Raw genomic sequence first — 24455 nt, forward strand, 5'->3', positions numbered from 1 at the left:
GGGGCCACCAAGTCTACCATATCTCTCATATCTTTGCCTGAATGGGGACCCCCTGGAAGTTTGGGGTCCCCGGAAGGTTGGGGGCCCCTGGAGGGTTTGGGACTCCTGGCGGTTTGCAAAGGCGTGTGTTACACTCCTGGTATTGAAGGTTGTGAGGGGCTGATCCAGAGCCAGCTGTAGAGCGGTGCGACCTCTGCAGAAATAACACAGGTTTAAAGAGCATCTGTTGCAGCCTTCCTTCTGTCCAGCAGTTTCAGGCAACAAAAAGAATGCCAAGATAACTGTGGTGATTAATGTTCCTGCTTTAGAGAGATCAGAGTTTTGCCTAGTGGCAGTTTCCACTCATGATAAAGTAGCACAGAGGTTTAATATGCCTGCTGCAAAAACATGTGCCACTTAAATACCCGAACTGTATTTTACGTGGATCTCTCAGTAGGTTACTGCTTTTGTCACAGCAATCCTTTTGTTACTTGCAGTCATAAGTTACGACCCTAATATAGCACAGAGACCTACATACTGTCATCAAAGAGCTTCATGCAAACTGTATAGGTTATTACTTTGTGGTTTTTTCTCCAGTCATTCATTATCCTAATGTTACTATAAAGGGTCTGTTGAGACTAAAAACTCCTCTGTATGGTAAAGACATGTGCCCTGCCCTGAGTGCCCAACTGTATTGTTGTCTGCATCCCCTATGGGGATTTTTTTGTCATAGGCTAAAACGGATCATGCGTGTGTGCCATGACACAGGCCAGTCTCATGGATTGCAGTCTTGTTAGGCTGGGAGAAGCACCCAAACAGTGCTTAAGTTGAGCCTGTGGTTGCCGGTGCTCGGCACTGACACTTAATTGCCAGCACAGGCACTTATGACAGTTGACCACATGGTGGCGCTGTTTTGCTAATTTAGGTATGAGCACAACAACAGCTGTTTAATAATTTAATATATATTTACAATGACTAATACCTGCCTCCCAAGCCATTTTTGTTAGCTTTGGGAGGCTGGAATAGTATGAATTGTCACACTTGTAAAAGTGAGATGGTTAGTAATTGTGTTGGCGCTGTCAGTGGCAGCCGTGGCAGGGGTAATGGATGGTGCAAGCTGTAGTGTCCGCCTGAAGAGGGCCCTGGCATTAATGTTTGTACAAATTAAGCACTGTGCCCAATGAGCTGTGCTCATAGTGGTGGACGGCTACAGCCTTCACCAGGAGTTAAACAGCGCAAGCGCAGGGGTGGGAGCATAGCGAGTAATGATCAGTACTAATGGCTGGGTCCTTTTTACCCTCTATCATTAGAGTCACGCCTACAAGCTCACTCACCATTTTTAAAAGTTTCACTGCTGTGTGTTTAATTCACCCTTGGCCCACATCAGATTAATGTGGAAGTGCGTGCATGGTGGAAACATGCTGAGTGCATGTGAAGGCACAAGATATTCACTATACAAAAAGGTGCAATATGGAACCATGTGCATGTGGCAAATGTGTGTGCTTTGGCAGAGGGCGTTTGAAGTGACAGCCACTGATGCAGTACAGAGAGGCTGTAGTATTGGTGTTTGAAGTAAGACCCTCTGATGCAGTACAGCGAGACTATGGTATTGGACAGTGTGCGCAGACTGAGTGAGCTTGCTACATGTAGGAATGCAGGTGGTAGCATGGTACATGGGCACAGCAGTACTAAACAGTGGACTGTGCTATGAATGTATGCTGAGTGCAGAAGGGCCTGCACTGGTACATTACATGGAGGACCTTGGGTTCCATTTTGGGAAGCCCAGGCCTGCCTGGTAAAAACTTGAGGAGTAGAGGAACCTCCTCCAGACGGAAAAGTATATTGCTGCATTCCTGTAAGCTGGGAGGGACAAGCACTGGGTGGGGAAGAGCCAGGCTATCCTTGTGCATTTCAAAGGGCTCTTTGATTCAGTGACTGTACATGGAAGGAGCCTGGACACATCTGAGAAAGATGGAAATGGGGTTGATAAGAGAATCATAAAGGGTATGGCTGAGGGCCCAGAATTATCCTTCGATGCACATATCACTGTGGCTGACATGCAAGTGTGAACTCTGGTCACTCCCATGAATCTTGTTGTGAGTTTATCAGCTTCAGAGCCCTGCTGCTGTGACATACATCATTCAGGAGGAAGAAGAAAGGGGAGAGATGGGCATTTCAAAGAACCAGAATCCCAACATAAAACTTCAAAGGTCCAGAGCCTAAATCACATTTTGTGTCTGGAAACGTACTATAAGTAGCGGAGTCTGAGACCCCATACTTAGTCATCTGCCGAGCAGCCAGCTGTGCTGCATGTGGACAGGAAGCTCTGCACGACTTCTGCTTGGTCATTGTCCAAGAGTCGCATTGTGATGTTTGGTGACCTTGTATGTCAGGAGGGGCCGCCGTGCACCCAATGACAGTGCTGCACTGACCGGGCCATAGCCCATGTGCAGTGTTGGGGAAGTTGGCGGCAGCATATGCCAGGAGGGGATGATGCTGATGCCAAGGAACTGTGTCACATAGATTGGGCCATTGCCTGTGTGTGGGAGGTTGCTGTGACCCCATATGCCAGGAGAGGTCACAGGAAGGCAACCAGAGGCCAGCGTGACCCATCACTTAGGTTTGTCGGAGTGACCCCGCATGCCAGGAGGGGATGCTTGAAGTACTGAGGCTGGAGGTCAAGGTCATTGTCATTGTCCGTGACACAAAACTGCTGCTACAACCAAGACAAAGGAGGCACTGTATCTAAGGAGGCCCAAGGACAGAGGAAACTCCATCGGAGCCCTGATGGAGCAAGGAGACTGCCCCCATCCAGAGCATGGAAGAAAAAAACTAGCTATGTATGGCTGGAGCCGGTACAACTCCAATCATCAGGATACTCGTAAGTGTGACACAGTAGACAGACCGGCGCCTGCAAGGGCCTGCGCATGTGAATACATGCAAACCAACGTTGCCGTTCTGGGCCAGGATCACACTTCACCGCTATCAGATTTTGTACCACTGGTGTGGGAATGCTGAGACCTGGGGGTTATACCACCTTTGGTTTTTGCAACCCTATTTAACTCTAAGTAACTACACCTTATTGACAGAGTTCAAGAGGGGGAAACCTTGTGAACAAGGCCTAGTGGTTACACTCCATGGATGTTGTCGCATGTGAATGGGAAATAACAGCACACCCATTGGATGGGAACTTTGTGGCCCGGGGGGGGTGGCCTGTCAACTACTAGGTTGCCTACCTCAAAGGGGACTAGGTTATTGCCTATTGAATGTTGTTTACCTTTGCATGTGTGGAATTAGAACTAAAATGCTTCTTTTATACAAAATATGTATTGGACTGGACATTGATTTATAGTGGGCGTGGAGTTATGAGTCATGCTCACTGATATGTATCTACACTTTCCTCTGAGGGAACTCTACGTGCTACTATATTCTATTCAGGTTTTTTTTTATAGCTCGCAGGTACCCATATGGGCCTCCCAGGACTGAAGACAGACACACCCGTCTGTTTGCTAGATGCTCTTCATGTTGTGGATTAATCAGAGGCTAAAGTGATGTGTATTCAGGAGTTGTCTGAAGGTGGTTTCGGGTTTATCCAGTCTGAGGGTAATGGGGATGTCGTTCCATAGCTTGAGGACAAAATATGTGAAGGATCGCCCTGTTGACCTTGTGCACTGTCAGCAACTTTACATTCAAAGACCGTAAAGACATCCTGGGAATGTAAGGGGTGAGAAGTTGCTGATTGCGGAGTGTATTGTCCAGTGGGCCATGCACCTGGCCTTGAAGTGGAGTATTTTCTGCACTGAAAGCCAGTGTAGGGCAGCTAATGCTGGGACAGCTGAGTGGTGTTTTGGGAGTCTATGGAGAGTCTGTAAAGCAGCATTTTGGATGACATGTAGTCTGCTTATGACATACTTAGGACTGCCCAGGAAGAAGGACTTTCCATAGTCGAGACAGGAGTTGATCAGTCCCTGTATGACCACTCTCCTCAGCAATGGTGGAAGCCATTGCAAAAGGTTTCTTGAGGTTCTCAGTATTCCAAAGCATGTCCCTGAGAGTTTCTTGGCTTGAGATTCCATTGACAGCTCATGGTCTATCCAAAAGCCTAGGCTTTTCACTGCATGGGGGACTGTGGAAGATCTCCGAGATGTTCCAGCCAAGATATATAATTCCACCTTGAGAGGTTGTTGTCAACAACCAACATTGCTGTGTTTCCCCATAAACTTTAGGCTACTTTCTGACATTTAGTCTGTGACCTATTTTAGACACAAGTTTAGTTGTGAGGAGGTATGCCGCATTTCTGGGGTGAGGGCTATGATCAGCTGCATGTCGTCAGCATATGATACAAGTGTGAGGCTGTGTGCACGCACTATCTCTGCCAGGGGGAGAACATATAAATTAAAAAGTGTGAGGCCTAGGGAAGAGCCCTGTGGTTGAGAAGAAGGTTTCTTCACAGACTTGGTAGCTCCCTTTTTCCAGGAGGGTTGCCAGCCAGTTGAGGGTAGTCCCTGCTATTCCTGCTTCCTCCATTCTTTGAATGAGGATTGGATATGCAACAGTATCAAAGGCGTTGCTGAGGACTCGCATTATCATGGTTGCCGAGCCGCCTCTGGCCAGAATTGACCGACGTTCCTCTTTGGATATTAGCAGGGTGTTCTCAGTGCTGCAGGCTGGCCAGAAACCTGTTTGTGTGGGATGCAAAGCTAGAAAGGGGCTCATTAATGTGTTTCTCTAGCACTTGCTTGCTATGGAGAGTAGGGAGATGGGTCTAAAATCTTCTGCCAGGAGGGGATTGGCCGAAAGTTTCTTCAATAGAGGTTTTCTTATGGCATGTTTCCATGTTGGAGGGACATTACCACTGACCAAGGAGTGATTTAGGATAGCCGTTAGAGTTGAGATGATGATGTTCCCTCCTTTTATCAGAATATCCGGAGGAGCTGGATCTAGTGGTGAACCTGAATTTATAGAAGCTAGGATCCCTTCTGTATCTTCCTTATTTAGGGTGTTGCATGACTATGAATTTACCTTGAAAAAACAAAGACAAGAAGCATTTGGCAAAACAGGAACAGTTAGTTTAATTAAACACTGAGGCCGGTAGTACATCATACAGAACAGGGTCTGAGGACTGACTCGAAGTACAATCATTTTGAGCGTCTTTTTATGAATTTCTTGAAGCATCATAAAACAATTGATGAATCCTTTTTAGGGTGAGGAATGTAGGCCTAGTCTTGGAGCCATAAATTACTCCCACCTGATGACAGATGCAGGTGGGTCTCGACCTTGTGTGAACACAATGAGGGCCAGTGGGTAACATGTCCAGATATCCAGCATGGGAAGCGCCTGATAGCTGTGTGTGCTGTGTCCTGATTGGCTGAGTGTTCCCAACTTCATGTGGCATCTAACTTTATGGTGTCTTGGAAATGTGCGCCCCTCTGCGTTTTATTGGGGCCAATCTCCCTGGACCATTGTGGTGTCGGTGCCGATCTGTGGAACTAATCTGGGTTTTTCCTGTTCGCGCATTTGTCCTGCTAGTTACGTGCCACCCCACCAGTGAACTGTCAATCAGTAGCTTCATGCCTAGGTCGCAGAGCCTACCTGACCATGTATTTCTCTGACTCTGGGTTGATGGAGAGGTCATATTGGGATATGTCAACAACAGTGATTCAAATCAGTTTTTATACATACATCTTTCATTGCGTACATCAACATCAATATGAACATTCCCCCTCTAGTTGAATTTTCAACTACATCATTTACCCCATACTTCATGACAGGAGATAATCACTTATAGGAAAAAACACAAGAACAGTACAAAAATGAGAATGGGCAGCAATGACGTGCACAATCCTGTTACCCACCGGGTGAGCCGGAAGAACCAGTTGATTTACCAGTCCTGCTCAGAGGCACTTCCCTCCTTTTGCATGTCGGTTTGTAAATGATGCAGTGCTTGGATGGCAAGAGTCAGATTCCCATTGCCCATGTCATTGTCTGGGATAAACGTGCAACAGGACGCACCAATCTTGGCACAGACCCCATCCCTCCATTGCAGTCAACAAGTCTAACACATATCGATGTTGCATATTGAAGTTTCATCAGTATGAGGTCGATGGCTCTTAGTTCTTCCTTGATTTGATTAAGGGTGAGCTCAGTGCCATTCATTTTCATCATTTCCCATTTGGTTATCAAGAAGGGTATGAACCCTCCCACATTGACTTGTGTGTCAGAAAACAGTCTGAATTATTCCGAAATGTTCTTGTACTGAGCTCAGCCAAAATAATCAGCACTTCTTTTTTCTTGAGCCTGATGCAAGAGTTGTGTTCTTCAGTAGCAGATGTTAGTACAACTCTGACAGATCTTCCCCAGGAATGACCAGGGTAGGGGTGTGTATGGTGACCAGGGAGCACAGGTCCTGTGATCCAGGGACGAGCTGGGTGTAGGCAAAAATTACAGCATTGCTAGTAGGTATCCATCAACATGGTGGTGTCCCATTGCATGTACGGTACGTGCAGCATTGTGCCACAGTTCTCATTTGTGCCAAATGAGATTGTTCCTTTTCCTCTGATAAACAAGGAATACGCTGTAAGTTTCGATACAATTAGGGATTGTCCCTTCCCTTCCAACTACGTGTATCTATCTATCTCATTGTCTCATATTTCCTGACATTGGCTATCTTTGCTGGAGTTTAACCCTCCCCTACGAGACTCATTTCCCTTCGTATCATTGAGGTGGATGGCGCTACACTGAATCTTCATGTCTGTGGTCCATTTGTTATCAAATAGACTGCATCAGACACATTAAGGGCCACCCTGAGGCCAGAGACAGAAGCGGGAGTGGGCATTTTTGTTCACTAGTGCAGTGGTTTTGCTACCTCCAATCTATTTTCTGGAAAGTCTTGGGGCCAAACAGTATCCTCCCCTATGGTGCCTTGCCTGCACATCCTATCTAGAGCTGTTTGAATCTCGCTATGATCAGTGAGGAAGTATAGTGCTGTTGGATTGGTCTTGTAACGGGTCACGTTTACTACTACTCTATGGAGTTCTTCTCTGTTGGGTTGTATCTTGGCCCTAATCCTACATATGTGCAGGTGGAGAAGGCATTTCAATTTTCGGGGGCTATCTCTTGTCAGCCCCTACTGCATGTGGTATCAGTGAACAAATGTAACAAGACCTAGCTGACGCCTGGATCGCCTTGATTCTTGCTTACAGGTCATCGTTTCTCCCTCCCTCACCACAACAGGAAAGGATATATTTTGTTAAGGGGGGGTTTTTGTGAGCTTGTGGTTGGTCTGGGCACTTTAGCTAACGCTTTATAGGTAACGCTAGAAATCTAATATCTTACCCTCCCTAGTGAGGGAGTTTGAGCGTGCCTTTTGGCCTACATGTGTGTGGGGTAATGTAAAAAGAGAAGGCGTGCATGATTAGGTGTTGTGAGTGAAAAAAGCATGCTTTGGGGTCACATGTATACCCCTCTAGTCCCTGCACGCGGTGTGAAGTGGGACCCTTCCTAACAGTGCAGTTGTCTTTGACTATGCCTTTTTTCCAGAGGGTTCTTTTTAGGCTAGCTATGAGTTTCTTTTTGCGGGATCTTGGGCCTGTCCCTAGGTTATCATGTGATATGGTAGTTTCCATTGTTGGGTGCCAGAGGGGGCCGGAGAGCTGTCCCCCGGCCCCATATGTTTCTGATGTGGCATGTCCGAGATTGGGCTTATTTGCTCTCTTACACGGTGTGTGGAAGGCTTTGTGTTTTATCAGCTTGATCGCTAGGCCGGACATCGCGGTGAGGCTATTTCTAAGTAACTCGCATGGAGCTTTGATGGATTTTTGAGAATTCTCTCCTTCCTGGCCCCCCCCCCCCTTTTCCCTTCAATTAAGACCTATCCAGGGCTTTTTGGGCCTGCTGTCCGTGGCCAGGGACTTCCAACCTGTGACACGTTACCTTCATTGTTTTTGTAGGGACATGACCCTGTGAGTAGGCTTTGGGTGTTTGGAGAACTTGGAGGAAAAGGGGGATGCAGAATGTTGCTAAATGGAGTCTAGTGTGAAGCCAGAAATAGATGAATTTCGTCCCATACGGGTAATGGACTGGGATGACTGATTGTTCTGGTGAACTCCCATACTGACTTGGCGCCATGCGGTGGGTTGTGATCGGTCGTAGTTTTATGCATGCTGTGGGCGTTTTGGGGTCTCCATAATCCCAAGTATATGGGAAACCTGGCTCCCGACACTGGAAAATTGCCTCGTTTTGGAACTGAGAAAGAGCCACCATTGGCCTGTAGACTATTGGCTGCTGTTGGGACCATTCTCCATGAAAGAATTTTGGTCCCGGGCCAGGAGCCCAAGAGTGGGATCCGTTTGATCTGGTTATTGGACCCCGTCCCAATTGGACTTGGGTGAGGGGACCTGGGTGCCTGCTTTTAAGGACTTGAGCCGCTCTGCCCCACCTCATCAGACTTCCCTCCCCAGGGGCGTGGCCAGCCAACCTAGCACCAAGAGATCAGCAGCAGAGTGGGGCCTAGGCTCCTGAGGGCACCCGAAGGGCAGGCTCTAGTGCAGATTCTTGATCAACACAGCATACAACAGCTCTGTGTTTCCCAAACGCAAGTAAAGACTTAGAATTCCTATGGTTGTCTTACTTGTCTTTATTTTGAAAAGTGCTTTGAGGTGTGCATGAAGTGTATGTTTTGTATTGGGGGTTTGTACTTACTGTGTAGGGGGGTTTTGTGATTGTGTAAAGGCATTGCCTCCCCAGACCCGCCATGCTGTGGTCCTTGTTGGGTTGGGGTCCCTGTCTGTTGCTGCTGTTGCCACGTATTTGACCAAACACCTTCTACCTGCTGTGGTGGTTCAGTGACTGTCTGCCCTCCCAGCGCTGTGCATACAGTGCATTCAGGTTACCTTGGTCTTGGTTCTGAGGATGAGGACTTTGCAGGGACTGTCCCAGATTTATCGATCTCTGCTCGTGATTTGCCTTCAAGCGGCATTAGTCGTTCATGTGCCCATTCGGTGGCAATAATAACATTCTCCAAGGTCCGACTGCTACCAGCCTCCCTGCCCTCCACTGTTATAACTGGATTGAAACCCCCTAAACCCATTCAACACAGGTGCCATTTGTATGCGGGTAGCCAACACCGCCCTTTGGACAACGGTCTTTTTAAATGTGTGTTTAACCAAGCTTTCGGTGTTTCTCTGGGCTTGCTCCTGTTTTTCCCTGTCCTTTTCCTGTTTCTTTCTGTAATAATGTAGTATGTGGGCCTGCAATTTCTGCCAGAGTTTGGTGACTAACCCTACTACGCTGTCCAAACCACTGTGGATTTCGGTGGGCATCCCCTTTCTGAGGATGTTGTAGATAAATGAGACCTGGGGACCCGTATCGGTCCATGTCTGTCGTGTCTCTTGTCCCCATTGTTTCTTCATTTTATCTAGAAAGTCTGTTACGGTCTCCCCAGACTTCATAGTTTCTGACATCAATCCTCCTAGATAGAGGTGGTCGGGGAATATTTCCCTCTGGGCCAACCATATTGGGTGCCTGTATAAATTGAATGCAGCACCGTCATGCTCGGTGTGTGTCAGTGTGACTGCTGGGATGTGGGCTTAGGTGAACACTGTATTGGTCTGCTCTCTGATGACACTGCTTTGCAGTCTTTTGACATTGCCTATTGCTAGGTTTTTCCCCACGGTGCTCTTCTCAAAACATGAGATCCATTTCCCCACCTCATGCATCAATGACGGCAGTTTGGTTCTGAGCCCTTCCTTATCCATCTGGGCCCATGGCACATAGATGTTCCCTGACGTGGCCTTTTGCAGTAACTGGCACATTTTGGCTTGGGCAGTGGTGTTGGTTTCTCTCTAACGTAGCGCTCCCATTTGCTCAGGGAATCCGGCATGTAGGGGAAGTTCCACTAGGGATCTCTCCCTCCATTCTGGATGCAGTCCTCTGAAATATCCATGTCTTCTGGCTCAAAGGCTCCTTCCTTCAGCCAGGGCCTATCATACTGGGGCTCCCTTTCAGTCCAGCGAACTAGCAGGTGGCAAAATGATTGCGCGAACGTCTCTCCTCCCTCTCTGGTCACTCTCTCCTTTGGGGTCAGTTAGTCTTTACGGCGCATTTGGGGTGGAGCTGCGGACACCTTTGTCGCTGCTCTCCTCATGCTCACATAAAGGTGCCCATTTGCTTCTCCTACGTCTTGAGTCTGTACCGGGGTACCTTGATCCCTTATCACCTGGCTGGCCCTACTCCTACGCTGATGATCTGATGAGGCTTGGGCCCCACGCAGAAGCCTCCCTCCTAGTTCTGCCTCAGACTCTTCTCCGAGCAATGCTCTACACCTCCTCAGGTGAAGAGGACACTGTTCTGTTCTCTCAGTGAGTTCCCAGGGTGAGAGCTCTCTCTCTCCATCCTTAATTCACACCTCTCCTCTAACTCCCACCTGGGTTGTCGCCTCCATTCTGAGCTAGGCACTGTTCTTCTGGGTAGGAATCTGCCCTCAAGCCCACTTTCTGTTGGCCCTTCGGCTGCCTGAGCATACCCTGTGGCTTCCCCCTCATCGTTTGATCCTAGAGGACTGGGGCCACTTTCTTCATCCCCATTAGTTATATCGCTGTCTAGTACTGCTATCTATCTCCCAGTGACCCGAGTGTGTTGACCCGTACCAGTGGGAGTGCACCTTCACCATGCCGCTGGGGTTCGATGGGTTGAACGTGACGGATGGGGGGATGAACTTCGGGGAGCTCTAGCACTAGACTGGGGTGATGCTGGGATTGCCTGGGCCAGGTGACCTATGGCTCGCCCTCGTCTGAATCTAGTAGTTTGTTGTTTTTTGGGGAGCCCTCTGGCTCCCTCGACCAGTGGGTTGATATATCCTATTCTTGGGATGGCAGGCATTGGAGAGAGTGCCTCCATTCCTACATACGGTGGGAGAGCGTGAATGCCTTGCTTGCAGGCTCTACGCTAGGATTGTCAGCCTGGGCCTCCTCAAAGATGGCCCACATTTATAACAGTGCCTCTCTTCTGGTCTTTATTTGCCCTACGTATTTGGCCCGAATGTGTATTCTCGTGTGTTTGATTATGTTAGTGTCGAAGGTGTACCGTGGTGTGTGCGTACAATTTGCAGTAAAACTGGCTACGTTTTTTAACCTGTGTGGGGAACCTAGTGTGCATGTGCTTTAGCGGCAACTCAATGATAGCTGGGAGCTTTTTAAGGGACTAACACGCTCTAGCTTCTCGGGCTAAAACAATGTTAGATCTATTCTGATAGTTGGGGAAATAAATGCACAGGGATTACTGGTTACAGCTACTTTTACGAGCTCAATCATTTTTACATAGATGCATCAGAATAGGCATTTCACAAACACAAACAAAAAATGTACATCAAGGGTCACAACCTGAAAGAAAGTGCAAATGCTAGTTCAAAATATGTGAACTCAGCAGAAAAACAGCAGATATGGAAAAACGATTGTAAGAATTAGCTGCACATTGCGTCATTAACAATGCACAAAACTCAAGACCATACGTGCAATTAAAACAATTTGCCAGCACCACAACTTCAAGAATGCATCAATTATTAACTATAATGAAGAAAAAGAGAGAAAAACGGACAGAAACCATTATGACTTTATCAGAAAAAATACCTTGGCCTGCTCCTTAGCACATGCTACCCGATGACAAGGAGAGGCTTTACGCGGTACATGGAACTAAGTGAGCCCGATAGTCTGTCAATACTGGCTCTGGAACAAAGATAATACAATTTATTTTGGAAATGAGGAACAACTTGACAACCACAGACCCTCTTTGGCCAAGCATAAGCTACATCTTTTCTCCAAGGTCCAAGTTTTCCCCAATGTCCGAAGTAGACACTAGATCACACCCAGGGGTTATACATACCATCTGTATCACACCCAGCGGTTCAAGCGAGTAACCCCTCTCACTTCTTCAGATACCAACAGTGTTCAGAAGCCGGCAGTTCTGAAAAAACCCTTTTACACTAAAATATAAGATCAAGGTGCTGGCCATATATCACACCCAGGGTCTATGCATACCACCGGTATCACTCCAAGCGGTCCAAGCGGTGAGGCTTCACCCATGTATCACACCCAGGGGACAAGCGTACCATTTGTATCACGCCCAGCAATCCAAGCAACTAAAAACCTTCACCTTTCCACATGCTGGCTATCTAAAAAAGGTGACATCCATGGGATCGCCTCTGAGGCCGCCTTGTGACTACTCATTTCAGACACATAAAATAGGGAATATGTCAGATTTTGGTCAGTGCCATGTCATTCAGATTAACATTTTGCACTTCTTCCTTGTTTGCCATATGCCAAATGCTGGGACTTAGGATCAGATGTAGTCACGTACCCAATTGATGGCAGGTTCAAGAAGGACCTCTGCACAGTGGGTTCAGCAAAGCTTTCAATTAATTGTAGCATCTTCTCACCTTCCTTGCTGCACTGATGTGAATCCGTCAGAGTGAGGTCCTTTCCTTTGGCTGCAGTCGGGTTTGGAGCACCAATCTCTACAATCTGGCTCAACAAAATGTTGCTTGAATATGAATGTCCCTTGAAAAAATACAAGACAAGAAGCGTTTGGCCGGGAGTACAACATACATAAATGGGTCTGAGGACTGACGCAAAGTACAATCGTATTGAGCGTCTTTTTATACATTTCTTGAAGCATCATAATAAATTCATAGATCCTGTTAAGTGCGAGGAATGTAGGCCTGGTCATGGAGCCATATATTACTCTTAACTAATGACAAATGCAGGCGGGTCTCGACCTTGAGTGGACACAATGAGGGCCAGTGAGTAATGTGTCCAGATGCCTGGCATGGGAAGTACCTGATCGCTGCGAGTGCTGTGTCCTAATTGGCGGATTGTTCCTAGCTTCATATGCCATCTAATTATATAGTGTTTTGAGAACACGGCCCTTCGAACCATGTGCATTTTATTGGGGTCAATCTCCTGTTCACGGATTTGTCCTTCTGGTCACATGCCTCCCCACCTGTGAGCCTGCCTGACCATGTATTTCTAGTTTTGGGTTGATGGAGAGGTCCTATCAGGAAATTTTGATAACAGTGATTTGATTTTGTTTTTATAAATATATGTATCATTGCGTACATCGACTTCAATATTAACAAAGACAGGAAGAGAGTTTAATTTGACGGTGGTCATTTTTTCTACCTGCTAGGTGGGACTGGGGTTCAGCATTAATGGCAGGGAGTTTAGGATATTTTTTACTTTATTAATAAAAGCATTTGCGAACATGTTACAACGGTCTAACCGCATGTTGATTCTTTTTTGTGGCTTTCCAGCAGGTTTCATTACTAAGGTTGTCATAAGTTTTACTCCAGTTTCTTTCCATCTTTTTGGCCTCTTGTTTTTGTTCCATCAGCTTGTTGCATACCACAGGGCCTAGCTGTTAGTCCGCTTGGTCTTTTGAAGTTTACATGGTACTAAGGGGTTCAATGAGTCATTTAGCCAGCTCTCAAACGTTCTATATATTTCAGTGGTGTCACCCTGAATGGCGGGGACAGTCGTTCAGTATGCTTGTACATTTGCTCACATCTAGTTTGGACCATGACCGTCTGGGTCTTGGAGGAAGGGCTGTTTATGTACAGTGCTAGGGATGTCTAGCTGAAGAGGACTATGCAATGGCCAGACCACAGAATGAGGTTGCCTCTTCTGTGGCTATAGTTGTGATGTTTGTGAAGACAGACTCAAGGAGGTGACCACAACAATGTGTAGGTGCATTAACAATTTGTTTTAACTGTAGTGTCGTCAGATCCTGTGCTAGCATTGTGGCCTTTGCATCACTGTTTTCCTCAAAGTGTAGGTTAATATCTCCTAACAATGCAAAATGTGCTTTCTGGGGACTGCAATTAGCAGCTATTTCAGGTAGTGATTGGACAAATTGTGTGGCAGAGCCAGGGGGAAGATACGTAAGGATACCTGAAAAAGTGAAGGTGGGGAGAGCTCGAGTGAGAATTGAAGGCTCTCACTATCTTTTATCTCAATGGGTTCAAAAATTCCCATCAGTTCTTCTTTAAAGATAATGGCTATGCCACTGGCCTTCTATCCTTTCTATGACATCTGGCAATGGAATAACCTTGGGGGGGACATCAACATATCTGATGTTAACTCCTCTCTGAGCCAAGTTTAGGTAAGAAACAGGGCCTCAGGTTTCTTATCTTTGAGGAAGATAAATCGCTCTGAGCAATGTTTGAGCATTGGTCTGCAATTAAGTAGATACATGTGGACACTTTGGGCATGGTGTGCACTTTTTAATGGTTCCTTGTTTACGAAGTGAGGTTTACAGTACTACATTCTTTGCAGAGGCATGGGAGCATATGCGGGGCTAAAAAGTGCTGGTAATTTTTGCTCAGTACCTTATTGAGTTGTCTCAGCTCCTCAAGGGAGTACAGTCAATGCATGGTGGGAGACGGGCAGGGTCGCTGGTCCCTGGCCCCGGTCAGACACGGACGGGCACAGACGGGTTTGTCCTTGTCCTTGCTAAAAATACAAACACATTTCTGAGAACCTTAACAAAGATTTTCCTATCTTTGCCAAAAATACACAAGAAAAACACACGCTACAAAACAAAAGTACAAAAACAAAAGTATATACCAGCTAAAGCAAAAAAAATGCATGCAAAATGTCTTCAACTCACATGCAAATAAAGTGGGTCACAGGAGAAGCAATCATGCAAACTCCTGCAGCCGAGGCTCAGGAGTCTCGACTAACTCGTTTGTATCCTGCTTATTATTGCTGCTGTTTGAATATCCTCAAGGCGATATGCAAATCTGAGTAAACATGCATACCTCATTGCGGAAGAACCAGGATGGTAAACTGGATTTTAATTTTGCTGAATATTTTAGTAACATAATTCCCCTGCCTCACAGGGATCCCTTCTTTGTCATTGTGACAGCTTCCGCTATGAAAGGTTCAACTGCCAGGGTCCTCTTGTTTTCCAACATGCTGCTGGTTGACACAATTTAAGGGCAGATGTACTATCATACTGGTTGCAATTTGTAGCCAGTATTTTTGCTCCTAATATAGAATTTTACAGACCAGCCTTCGGGGCTTAATTATGAGGCTTGAGCCGCCGGAGCGTCACTTTTTTGACAATCCGGTGTCGCAGGCCTATCAAATCTATGAAGCCACCCAAGGCCACTTTGTGTGACTTTGCAAGGCCTCAGAAATATGGAGTAAGACAAAGCAGCGCAAGTCACTGTGTTGCCTTCTTCTGCGCCAGGGAGGCGTTCCCTGGGCATTGCAGTGGGTTTTCCCAAGCAGCACCCTTGGATTTTGACGCTGCCCCAGATTTACTTAATCATGGAAATCTAGGGCAGCGCCAACACCTTGCACCTCCACAGATCAGACATAACGAAAATAAATATTTTATTTCTTCTTGTTTGTTCCACTTTCTATGTGTGCTGCATCCTGCAGTACACATGGAAAGAGGAAAACGCATCTCGGGATTGTTTTTGTGCAGGAAGGTGCCCCTTCCAACACAAAAACAATCCTGCATGCAATGCAGACACCCTTCCACCACGGTGCTGGGGTCCCATGATCAAGGCATGTCCCGCGGATTAAAGTCTTGTTAGACCAGCAGGGGCGCTCAAGGTAATACAGTAATAGTGTTAAATGGCTCCTGCCTTTACCAAGAGTTAAGTAACATGAGCAAGTTGGTGGCAGCATACCGTGTTTTTGTATGATAAGCAGTAGGATTAACAGGCTTTCTTACCAGTGTCACTGAAGTGGAGCACACCAGCCCATACATATAAAGATTTGCTGCTGTGTTCTTGACTTCCCCCAGGCTTACATCATGTTAGCAGGAAGCGCATCTTCAGTGCTTGCGTGTTTCCATGTTTGCATGTACATGCTGTGACATATGAGTGCCTCTGAGTGGTGCAGTACATGGAGGGCTGTGGGTTACATATTGGAAACCCAGGGCCTTGGAAAAACATGTAGAGGTAAAGGAGCCCTCCCAGACAGATTTGTGAATTTACACTTTCCTGAGAGCTGGGTAAGGCACACACTGGAGGAAGGGAGAACCTTAATTCTGGAAAGGTTACTGGTCCGTGGGTCCGTGGGTCCTGAGCACATCTCAGGAAGAGGATGGGGCTGATAATTAAAACACTTCAGAGGCAGGGAATCATAAAATAGTAGGGCAGGACTTTGTTACCTTTTGTTAGGCATATGTCAGAGAAGGTGACACTAGGGCATCATGAACCCACCACTTTAGCAGCTAAAGTGCAGGTGGATTTTTAGATGGGTCTCTTCTGTCTGCAACTCTGCAGACAAAGGCTCATAACTAATGCAAAAGGGTGGGTAAGTGAATGTGTGAAAGTATGGATGCATGAGTGTGTGGTGGGTAAGTGAATGTGTGAAAGTATGGATGCATGAGTGTGTGAGTGAAAGGGTGGATGGATGGGTGAGTGAAAGGATGCATGATGGATGTATGAATGAATGAAAATTTAGATGTAAGAATGGGTGAGAAGGAATGGATGAATAAGTGAAAGAGGGTAGATGGATAAGCGAAAGAGTGGATGAATGAAAGGGGGATGAATGAATTGGAGGATAGATAAAAGGATGGATGGGTGAGTGAAAGGGTGAATGTGTGATGAAAGTATAAATGCATAAGTGAGTGAAAGTATGGATGGCTGAGTGAAAGGATGGGTAGATGGATGGATGGGTGGAGCAACAGGGTGGTTGGATGGACAGAGTGAAAAGGTGGATAGATGAATGAGCGAAATGATGGACGGATGTATAAAAGGATGGATGCTTGGGCGTCATAAATCCTTAACTTTACTAGCTACAGTGGTGGGTGAGATTCTTGAAGGGTCTCTTCTATCTGCAACTTGGCAGACAAAGGTGAGTGAGTGATAGGATGGATGTGAGTGAAAAGGTGGCTGGATGGGTGAGTGGAAGGATGGATGGGTAGATGGATAAATGAATGAAAGGATGGATGGATGGATGGATGCAAGGATGGATGAGTGAAAGAATGGATGGATGAATGAAAGGGAGGATGGATGGATTAAAGGGTGCATGGATGAGAGAAAGAATGAACGGATTAGTGAAAGAGAAGGATGAAAGGATGGATGGATGAGTGAAAGGGTGGATGGATGATGAGAGAAAGGATGGCTGGATGTGTGAGTGAGTGAGTGAGTGAAAGGATGGATGAAATGAGTGAAAGGGAGGATGGACAGATCGATGGAGTGAAAGGGTGGATGGAGGAATGAGAAAAACGATATATGGATGAGAGAAAGGATGGATGGATGAGAGAAAGGATGGAGGAATGAATGAATGTACGGGTTGAGTGAAGGGTTGGATGGAAGGATGGATAAAAGAAGGGATGGATGAGTGAAAGAATGGGTGGATTGATAGAAGGATGGATGGATGAAAGGGCGGATGGAAGGATGAGTGAAAGAATAGATGGATGAGTGAAAATGAGGGTGGATGGATGGACAGAAGAATGAAAGTGTGGATGGATGAGTGGGTGAAAGGATGGATGGATAAGTGAAAGGGTAAATGAATGGATGAGTGAATGGATGGGTGGACGGCTGGATGGATTAGTGAAAGGACGGATGGCTGAGTGAAAAGGTGGATGGCTGGATGAGTGAAAGGTAGAATGGATGAGTGAACGGATGTATGGATAGATGGAGTGAAAGGGTGGAAGTATGGATGAGCACAAGGATGGATGAATGGCTGAAAAGATGGATGGATGAATTAAATGGTGGATGAAGAGATGGATAGGGGAAAGGATGTATGGATACAATAGGTTTGGAGATGGATGGAGAGACAGATTGAATGGTGAAAGACTGAATGGTGAAAGACTGAATGATGGATGAAAGAATGAATGGATGACACAATGTAAAGGTGAAACAGTAGATATTAGCAGGTGAATGGAAATATAAAAGGATGAGCGAATAGATGAAAGAGACAAGGGAGCTCTTCTGAGGAGGGTTATGATGATTTGCTGTGTTTGCTTAGTTCCATAAGAGCTTTGGTTCAAAGTGGGGGGTATTTGAATTTTTTGGCTACTCCCTACTTCTGGCATTTAGGTGCAATTCTCGAGACACTCCCAGAGCTTGTGTTGTTGGACTATCAAGATTGAAGTTGCTCCTGCTTTGACAGCCTGCTTCCTGGATGATGGACAAAACATATGAATAGGCACTTCAAAGGAATCAACACCCACCACACAGATTTCAAAGAGAACGTCACAAAATCACATTTGTGTCTGGAAATGGATTATAAAAAGGGAAGCTTGAGTTTCCCAAATGGTCTACTTTCAAGCAGTCAATTGAGGCTGTACATGGACATAGAGAAGCTCAGCAAGGCTTCTGCTTTTTTTGACCATACTTGGGACCATGGTATGCTAGTCTCCCTGCTGGGTAAAAGGACATCACCCAGAAAAATCAACACCATTTACCCTGGAGTCTGGAGCACAACCATCGGCCTCTGAATCGGAGTGAGAGATTTATGGTCATGAGGAACTGCCACACTGATTGGGTCATCAGGCCATGGCAGCTCAAGTTGATGGTCCTGTATGCCAGAGCGGGTCACAGAGAAGAATAGTGTTGCCACACTGATGGGCCATCCACCTGTGTGCTGCCTAAGTCAGCAACCCGATATGGCATAGGGGACAGCAGTAAAGATGAGTTGTGCAGCACCAATCATGAAGTCAGCAACCCTGTTTCCAAAGGGGGCCACAGTGAATAAAAGTGCTGCCTCACCGATCTGGCAGTCCACCCAAATTGGTGACCTCATATGGTAGAGGGGGCCGCCGAGAAGTAAGAGCGCTGGCACACCAATCAGTTCATCTGTCTTAGTGCCACCCAAGTCAGCGACCCCGTATGCCAGAGGGGGCTGCTAAGAAGAGTAGCGAACATTACCCTGGTGCACCGCAGCAAAAGCCCAGGTGCCTTGCTCGCAGCAATGAGACTATAGCTTTTCTCCAACATCAGTTTAAGTCTGCCGTGATGCAGGACTGCTTAAAACTCCTGGGGTCTTCCATGATGCAACACCAGTAGAAGCGGGTAAGACTGATCGCTGGGCTGCAGAGACCTGGGGTAACTTGCTCTGACCAAGAGTGCTACAGAACTGTGGCACTTTGACTTCTAAAAAGTAATTGTGGAACTTCTAAGTCTCATACTCTAGCTGGCATAAACATAAATGTTTTGTGACAAAAATGAGTAATAATTATTTCCAGGACTGTGCTAGTGTGACAGCCTTATGAAGACAGTTTAAATTGTTTGTGTGTGCCATATTTTACTTTGTGTTAGTTTATAAATACTACTTATTGATGCTTCCTCAGTTGCATTGTACCACACTTCCACTGAAGTCTTGCAGTACTTCACGGTGTGTGGGCTGGGTCCTACGAGAGTATCATGGGACCGTCAACTACAAAAAAAGTTTTCCCCTTTTTGGCTCCTCAGGCATACCCTCAGGGTCCCTCCAAAGAGTGCCAATGTGTCAGTTTGGCTGTCCCCTTCAATGTTATCTTTTAAACACGTCAGGCCATGGAAACTGAGCGCTCATGTCCAGTAATGGCTGCCGCAAAACTGTTCTTCCTGTTCCATCCAGCACGTCAGATGGGTGGGTCCCGCGGGATGGTACCAGTCCAGTAGGACCAAAATGACCCCTGGCACTATTAAAGAAGGAATATTTGTGTTTGTTGTAGTATAAGAGTAGAGATTGAAGGATGTGTTTTGCGTTGAAGGCAGTAATCATTAATGATTAAAGCTATATAAAAATAGTTTTAAAAAAAAAACGTATTTGGTTCTTATTACTGCACAGAACAAGGGGTTTCACTCTATGAAGTTGTTTGATGACATTATCGAACAAAGAATAGTCATCTTCAGGTAAGCACCTATGAAAAAACATCATGTACATAAGAAGGAACCTATGCACATAGCCATTTTGAAGTGCATTAAGTAGTGCTCCTTTTTTACATACTTTGATATCCTTTTTTAAATTGACTCCCAAATATCTCCAGAGGAATAATATAGGAATATTCATATACAATTAGTACAAAGAGAGAGGCCAGTGCCCTCCTTGAACTCTACTAATAGGGATGCAAATATTTAAAAGCCAATTTACAAAAGCATGTCAGAGTACATAAAAGAATACATTCACAGTGCAACTTCCTAATACTCATAAATACTTTTGTGAATAACTCCCGAAATGCTTATCAACTAAGGGCCTCATTACAATGTTGGTCGGAAACTAAACCACGCGACTCCTTGTCAGATTCAGTTCCGACCGACTCGCAGTCGGCAGTTCTCTCCCAACCGATTATAATGCTTCTGAACACCGTTAGGAAGGACTCCCATTGACTTCAATGGGAGCCTGTGTTCCGACCGACAACACAGGCTGCTATGGGGCCTGCCACACTTTGCATGGTGTTACAGGAGGGTTCCGTGGGTACACCCTCGAACCCAAACCGGAGGACTCAGGATGAATGGGGAGTTGCTAGCGGTACCCAAGGTCTGTTTCCGACAGCCTTTTCTTGTCGGACTTACCAAGTCGAAAAGGCTGTCAGAATCTGACATCGCAATCGGTAGGTCGGAAGCGCTGTCCGTTAAGCTATATGAATCAGCTCCAACCGACTTGGATTCTCCGAATGCCGGTCGGAACCATTTCAGAATGATCGAACAGTTGCCCTTTGGACTGCGAGCATTGTAATCGGTCGGCAATGTTTCCGACTGAGTCGGGCGGATGGGTTCCGACATGGTCTAGGAGAATCCTACTGTTGGTCAAAAGCTTTCTGACCGACATCATAATCAGGCCCTGTGTCTTAATCAGAGCAGCTGCAAGGAAGGAGAATGGTCTATTGTAGAGACCTTCTGATGGCTTGTTTGATTTACCTGTTAACTGCCCCGCACACACTGTGTCACCATGTACATTGCATTGTACCTTAAGGACAAAAGAACAACATCTGGTACACTGTTGTTTTTTCAGTTCTGTGAAGTTACCTCATGCATTGGCATTGGTTGCTCAGAGTGAGGGATAGAGAGTATGAGTATTTGTGTTTGTGTCACCTTTATATATAATGAATTTCAATGAAGGCCATTTGATTATTTTGTTAGAATTCTGAAATACTGATTGGACTTTACTATTCAATTGCTAGCCCCAAATTGCTAATTACCATATATCCCTTAATGCCAATACTTGTTTTAATTCAAAAGAATTTTGAAAGGTGGGAGAATTTAATTTTTTTTATTTTCTTTTGTTTTAGGTTAGGTATGACCACCTCATGAACCTGCAAGAAGAAGACTTAACAGTTTATCAGAAAATCCAGCCACCTCCGAAATGCACAACTGATGAAGTCAGTGAGATGGAGGTTTATTGACAAACAGTGATTGAGGACAGGCATTCTGTATCGGGCCGGGCAGGTAGAGAGAACCAACATTCAGTGAGAGGCAGAACGGGCACTGTCCCAATCTACTTATGTTTATGCGCATTATCCTGCCAGTGAGATCAGGGCAGCTATAGTTTTCCAAAGTTAGAACTTAAAGTATTTGGCTCTTCACTGTCCCTCCTTAAATAAAACACAGTGAATTAAAAATGGCAGACCTATCCAGGCTCAGGGTTACATAAACAGCATGGAGGTGTGCTATTTAGCCCCCATATGTCCTGTTGTTTTTTTATACCAGCCTGGGCTGATTTGCAGTAGTATTCATTTCCCCACTGCCCTTGTAGTTTGTGTAACCGGCCACAAACATTCTGCATATATAAAAGTCTGTGGCTAAAAAAAGGTGGAAAATCCCCCCCCAAAATCATCTAAAAGCATGGCCGTTTTTCTCGCTGAAACTATCTTAGTGATCTTTCTCACAAAAAAACACTTGCAGAAAATATCAGAAGAAACTGAGTGGAGGATCCTATCAAAGCATCACCCATATTCAATATTCTCATGCTTTACTGGTCAGTGGCATTTCTGCAGCAAAATGTAAAGCAAAAAGGGAGGGGGTCTTACTCCAAGATTGCTATTCTCCCTGTGTATTTGTGTAAAGAAATCACAAAATTGATACTTTCCAAGAGATTAGTCAGATCGGAAAGACATCCTGTGTATAAAACGTTTAATGGATCCTGTAACATAGGTGCCAATAGGCCCTCTACACCCAATTATGGCTACTCTTCACTGCCAAACTGTAGGCACAGAACCAGGGTTCCTTGATTGAAAAGCGTCAAATGCACTGTTGCTACTCCACTGATGGCCCGCAGTCCAAATCGTATTAATCAAGCTATTTTCCTTTTTGTATGGAATTCCATATCAGCATGGTTACATGGTACAGAATTGTTCATTTTAATCAGCACTTTTAGTTTAGAATGTCAATTACGTTCACACACTGTAAGTTATTTATTTAAGTATCAAATTCAGTTTGTTGTTACTTCATCATGCTCTGTGTTTCACATGCATTATGTTATCTACGCTGTAAATTTTTAGCACCTTGCCAAAGAAGTTGCTAAATTTTGAATATACAATGTTATCTCCTGAAAATTGAACTGTTCATGTCATAGGCCTTCCAATCCAGTGATGTCCAAGGACTTTCAATCAAATGATGTCCAATTTTTATTGAAATATAGTAGGGCGATATACTGGAATTAGGAGAAACTCTATATAAGGAGTTCATAGTGCTAAGGATTTGAAAAAACATGAACAGTCCAAAGGACCTTCACAGTACCAACTACTGCGATTCAGAAAATAACTAGCCTTATTATACGCCAATGCGATGAGACCTTGGTGAGTTGGTATCATATAAAACATAAAATGATTAGATGCAAAGGAATGGAAAAGTCATATCAGGAAGAAAGTTTATTTCCAGACCTACTAACTACAGATATATTTTGAGATAGTTGTGGAAGAGGGGAATAATTTGATCTCATCTTTGTATCTGATGTTATTTTATTGTTGAATAGAGCAAGCCAGTGACCCTCAACTACATGACATCTCCCACACATGAAAGAATGTAGTGAATCTGTTTCTTTCATTCATTATTCAATCAATAGCAAAGCTGATGTGAAATTGTGCAGCCCCATTTCCACATAGTGGACAAAGGTAATAGAAAATGATCCATGAAGACATAAAGGTAGCTTCATATAGATATGGGAAGATCTAAAGGCTTCGGTCATGATAGTGATGTCAAGGATATTCAAGTAATGGAACCACATGACCTGCAGCAAGGACATTCTTCAAAAAGAGTGAGCTACACCTATTAGAGATTAGATTAAGACTCACTAAACCTTTGACTAATCTTTGGGTGATGATGTAGGTAATTTTGTCGTTATCTTCCTTAATATATTCATGCTTCATCAGAAGCTCACTTAGATAATTGTAATGCTGAGCTTGAGACCGATTCTACTGTAGCATCCCGTCAACATACCTAGTTGGAAAAAGTTTGAAACAAGTTACTGTGATTTTTGTTTTTACACGCATATGCATATTTTTTAAACGAATAAGGATGTATATAAGAAAGTTGATGACCATACATGTCTGACTATTAAAGTGCTCCTCTGCAGCAAATAACGTAGCAGTTTTTTCAAAACAAAGGTTCAAAATGTCGAGATAAGGCTTCTGTGTTTGCTGGTGTTTGACAGATATGAGAGAGTAGAGTTGTAGAGCTTTTAAACAGTAGTAATCTACATTTTTTAAGTGTTTTAAAATTAAGTTTATTGCTCAGAAAGTGTGAAAAATTAAAACATTCAATTCACACTGCCAGCACAGTTTTACTTAATTGAGCTTTGTTTGTTTGAATGTGTGTATAGGTATATGATTTATCTTTGTACTCTTCGAGGTTTTATAGACATTTAGGTGCATTACATTCCTATTTAAAAATAACATTTGAAACAGTAATACATGAGTTGAGTGATATTGCATAAAACAAACGTAAGTCAAAAAACGGAGATAGGAAAGTTGACCGTGTTGACCATGGTACAATGTCATCAGTGATTTAACTGCTCTGGAATGGGTTTTAAGAGCTGGCATTCCAGATTCATAATTTTAAATGTTTAATTCATGAAATCTGTGATGAAAATGTTAAGCTGCGATATATGTCCTCAAAAGCCAGTTCCTTGAAGTCATTTTTCCCTGTTTTTTTATTCACAACTTGGCCAGGAGGCAGAAACATTACACACTGGAATAAAATTACATATTATATAAAGAAGTGGTTGTTTTGTACTGGTGAAATCACTTTATTCACAACATTCAAATTTTCGTATATATTGAAGGTTCAACGTCCCTGCTGGAGAACCAAAACTATATTGTTTTAACACACCACAAAGACAGTTATATTTTAGTCTAAACATATTTTATATTGTACATGAATTACTGTGATTCAATAAAACAATATAGTTTTGGTTCTCCAGCAGGGACGTTGAACCTTCAATATATACGAAAATTTGAATGTTGTGAATAAAGTGATTTCACCAGTACAAAGCAATTGACACCTTCCCGAAAGAACCACTTATTTATATATTACACAT

At 44.7% G+C, this 24455-nt stretch overlaps 1 protein-coding gene and 1 long non-coding RNA gene across 7 annotated transcripts in view; one reads left to right on the plus strand and one right to left on the minus strand.

The window, feature by feature from the left end:
- Positions 1 to 24455, plus strand: part of LOC146772931 (SLAM family member 9-like) — a 369703-nt gene that overhangs the window by 312341 nt on the left and 32907 nt on the right. For 4 of the 5 annotated variants that reach the window (XM_085638234.1, XM_085638229.1, XM_085638231.1 and 1 more), the window contains one exon: positions 21211 to 21300. The exons of the other annotated variant lie outside the window; for it this stretch is intronic. In XM_085638234.1, the coding sequence (XP_085494360.1) occupies positions 21211 to 21300 (90 nt within the window). The remainder of the gene's footprint in view (positions 1 to 21210; positions 21301 to 24455) is intronic. 5 annotated transcript variants of the gene reach the window in all.
- LOC146772932 (uncharacterized) overlaps positions 1 to 24455 on the minus strand; it is a 141650-nt gene that overhangs the window by 63431 nt on the left and 53764 nt on the right. For both annotated transcript variants that reach the window (XR_014972143.1, XR_014972144.1), the window contains exons 3-4: positions 14357 to 14480; positions 12410 to 12530 (exon numbers count right to left, since the gene is read on the minus strand). This is a non-coding gene — a long non-coding RNA (uncharacterized LOC146772932). The remainder of the gene's footprint in view (positions 1 to 12409; positions 12531 to 14356; positions 14481 to 24455) is intronic.

The sequence above is a fragment of the Triturus cristatus genome, chromosome 12 (genome assembly GCF_964204655.1).
Source record: "Triturus cristatus chromosome 12, aTriCri1.1, whole genome shotgun sequence".
In the NCBI taxonomy this organism is placed as follows: domain Eukaryota; kingdom Metazoa; phylum Chordata; class Amphibia; order Caudata; family Salamandridae; genus Triturus; species Triturus cristatus.